The sequence below is a fragment of the Phalaenopsis equestris genome, unplaced genomic scaffold (assembly GCF_001263595.1).
Source record: "Phalaenopsis equestris unplaced genomic scaffold, ASM126359v1 Scaffold000001, whole genome shotgun sequence".
In the NCBI taxonomy this organism is placed as follows: domain Eukaryota; kingdom Viridiplantae; phylum Streptophyta; class Magnoliopsida; order Asparagales; family Orchidaceae; genus Phalaenopsis; species Phalaenopsis equestris.
In genome coordinates, this window is record NW_018164443.1 from 44,720 (window position 1) to 47,793 (window position 3,074).

The 3,074-nt window shown below is 29.7% G+C and overlaps 1 protein-coding gene across 1 annotated transcript in view; it reads right to left on the reverse strand.

Annotated features, from left to right (window-relative positions):
- LOC110020843 (cytosolic isocitrate dehydrogenase [NADP]) overlaps nucleotides 1-3,074 on the reverse strand; it is a 6,320-nt gene extending 3,246 nt beyond the window's left edge. The window contains exons 1-9 of the mRNA XM_020719474.1: nucleotides 3,043-3,074; nucleotides 2,877-2,954; nucleotides 2,730-2,783; nucleotides 2,289-2,390; nucleotides 1,717-1,802; nucleotides 1,300-1,403; nucleotides 1,131-1,199; nucleotides 356-471; nucleotides 200-234 (exon numbers count right to left, since the gene is read on the reverse strand). Coding sequence (XP_020575133.1) covers nucleotides 200-234; nucleotides 356-471; nucleotides 1,131-1,199; nucleotides 1,300-1,403; nucleotides 1,717-1,802; nucleotides 2,289-2,390; nucleotides 2,730-2,783; nucleotides 2,877-2,919 — 609 coding nt within the window. The 5' untranslated portion in view covers nucleotides 2,920-2,954; nucleotides 3,043-3,074. The remainder of the gene's footprint in view (nucleotides 1-199; nucleotides 235-355; nucleotides 472-1,130; nucleotides 1,200-1,299; nucleotides 1,404-1,716; nucleotides 1,803-2,288; nucleotides 2,391-2,729; nucleotides 2,784-2,876; nucleotides 2,955-3,042) is intronic.

The window sequence follows — 3,074 nt, forward strand, 5'->3', positions numbered from 1 at the left end:
GATATATATATATATATATAATGCCCAAATTTTAATATCTACACTTCTAACACATTGTTGGTGTTATGTTTGACATGATGTTAAAGATTTGAGTGGTATGCATGTAAAAATGAATGTGTAGGTGTTAGATATATAAATGCCTCTTTTTTCTAAAACAAAACCATCATCCATAATATATGAATTTTTGTTGAAAACTCACAAGAACCGATGTCATCAGTCCAAGAGAACCAAATCCTGTAGAGGAAAGAAAAAAAAATGGCATTTTATTAGTAGCCCCATAACTTGGTTTTATTATGCCAAAATTGAGATTCATTGATATTATATTTATGAATATAAATCATAAAAGAATCCAGACCTTGAGCTAAGAAATCGCTCTGCACATCTCCATCATAGTTCTTGCAAGCCCAAACGTAGCCGCCTTCGCTCTTGACCGCATACGCGACCATATCATCAATAAGCCGATGCTCATACCTACCAATAAATAACATTCAGATTGGTAAAAATTAGGGAAATTTCCATACATATCACACAATTTTTTAATGTATTCATATATCTAACATCTTAAATTTGATATTTATATTTATAACATTTTGGTGTTATAAATTCATGCATGAAAATGTGTATTTCATTCTATAAAGTTAATAAAAATGGTATTTTTTATGTGATATCGAAGCCTTTGAATTTTATGCAAGTAAATAAGAAAATTTAAGTGTTTAATATGTAAATATATAAGAATTGTGCGGTATGTATATAAATGTCCCTTTTTAAAAATATGTTGGGTATACATTCCTAGTAAAGGTTACGAATATGTTGATAAAATTTTATGTTAAAACTCATAAATTTACAATTTTTTAGAGAAATTTACATACATACCATAAATTATTGTGTATTTACATATCTAACACCTAAAGTTTGATATTTACATTTACAACATTTTGCAGTTGCAAACCATTACATGAAAATATTTGATTTCACCTTTGTACAGTTAGTAAAAGTGGAATTTTGGATTTCATCAAATATTTGAGTGTTATGCAATAAGAAAGTTTAGCTGTTAAAATATGTAAATATATAAAAATTGTGTGGTATACATGTAACGAAACTAAAAGATATTCATATTGCAAATAACTCACCAGATACCAGATTCCTCAAACAAGGATTTCCACTTAGATTCGTATACTTCCTGAAATATATCTTTGAATCTGGACGAAAATATCAAGAAAATAATTAGAGGAAAATGTTTCAGCAAAATTATGCAAGTTCTTGTTCAGAAATGGCTGCAAATGCTTAGTAGTTAATTACCTTCCATCATATTTCTTAAGAATTGTGTTTTTGGTACTAAGGTACAGTGGCCACTTTTTCTGATAAGCAGTATTCATAGAAGAGTCGGCAAAGGCGCGGATGGACTGTATGGAACAACAGTGGAGATATAAGAAGGTAAGTTGACAAAAGGAAAAAGGGGCATTTACATACATAACACCAATTTCCTATGTATTTACATATCTAACACCTAAATTTAACATTTTACATTAATACCACCCAAGTCTTTCATATCACATAATAAATATCTGTAAGATGGCATATATGTAAAAATTGAAGTTTAGGTGTCAGATATGTGATTACAAAGGAATTATTGAGTGGTATGTATGTAAATCTTCCCACAACAAAAAAAAAGGAGCAAGATGGTTCAGACAGAGAGAATGGTTATAGGATATGAACCTCATCAGTATTGTACATGGAGAGTGCTACTCCACCTTCCCCAGTGAAGTTGAAGACCTCTAAATCAATTTGTTCCTCTTTTCCCTCTGGAAATGTGTAGTACAAAGCTCAAGCACTAAGCATAAAGTCAGCACTAATCTTCACAGAGAATGAGATTTTGCATGTTACATATCGAGTTGATATTTTATAATAAAAAATTTTATTTGACATTTGAATTTAATTTTTTCAAACAATAGAAGATAAATAATAAGAAAATCAAATAAAATTATTTATTATATTCTATAACCTGCATGATCTAAATACACTCCTATATGCTGCAAATTGAGCCTTTTGCATAACCAAGGACTAAAGTGATCTCTCACAAATTATTAAGAGATCACCTTGATCCTTCTTTTTGTTCACAAGCACAATTTTTTGAAAAATGTAGTAAAAAGTAAGATGATTTACATACATACAACTAAATTCCAATGTGTTAGATAATTAGTGGTGTGAATGTAGAACCCCCTAAACGCAAGTATTGGGTACCATTATATTCTATTTATATTATATATATATAATTCTACAACTCTTACCAAATACTAGTCTGAGCTTTCCAGGTCCTTTAATTACCAGATCAGTAGCTCTATATTGATCACCAAAAGCATGTCTTCCGATGCATATGGGCTTTGTCCAACCTGAAAGTAACGGAGTACATGAGCGGATACAGAAATTCTATTATTACAGATTAGTAAGTTAGAGGCCGTTTGGAGTCGCTTTTAACTTTTGTTTTCTACTTTTTATTTTTATTTTGATCTATTTATGTTTTTTAATGAACATGTTTATTTGTTTTTAAAAATATTCGGAATTATTTTTATATGTTTTGAGTGCTTTTAAAAATAAGCTAATTTGTTTTAAAAACAATAAAAAAAATTACATTAAGAAAAAAATGTTTTTGAAATTAAAAAAACAAAAAATAAATTGAATTTAATTAAAATGATAGCAAAAAAACCCTTAAATTCCCTCCAGAGTTATACCTGGAACAAGCCTTGGGACATTCTTGCATAAGATTGGCTCCCTGAAAACAGTACCTGAATAAAAAGAGAGAGCAGCACCATAATGTAAAAAAGTTTGAATGGCTTAGAGAGAGGCTTTTAATGATACAGAATGGCGTGATATCTGACCATTCAAAATGTTTCTAATTGTTCCATTTGGACTCTTCCACATGGCTTTCAAGCTGAATTCCTTAACCCGAGCTTCATCTGCCATGTTTGCCATAAGAAGTTAAACAAACTAATCTGTAATTAAATTGACAAAATAACACATTTATTTCAATTAGTTAAAACTTACCAGGAGTTATTGTTGCACATTTGATGGCTACA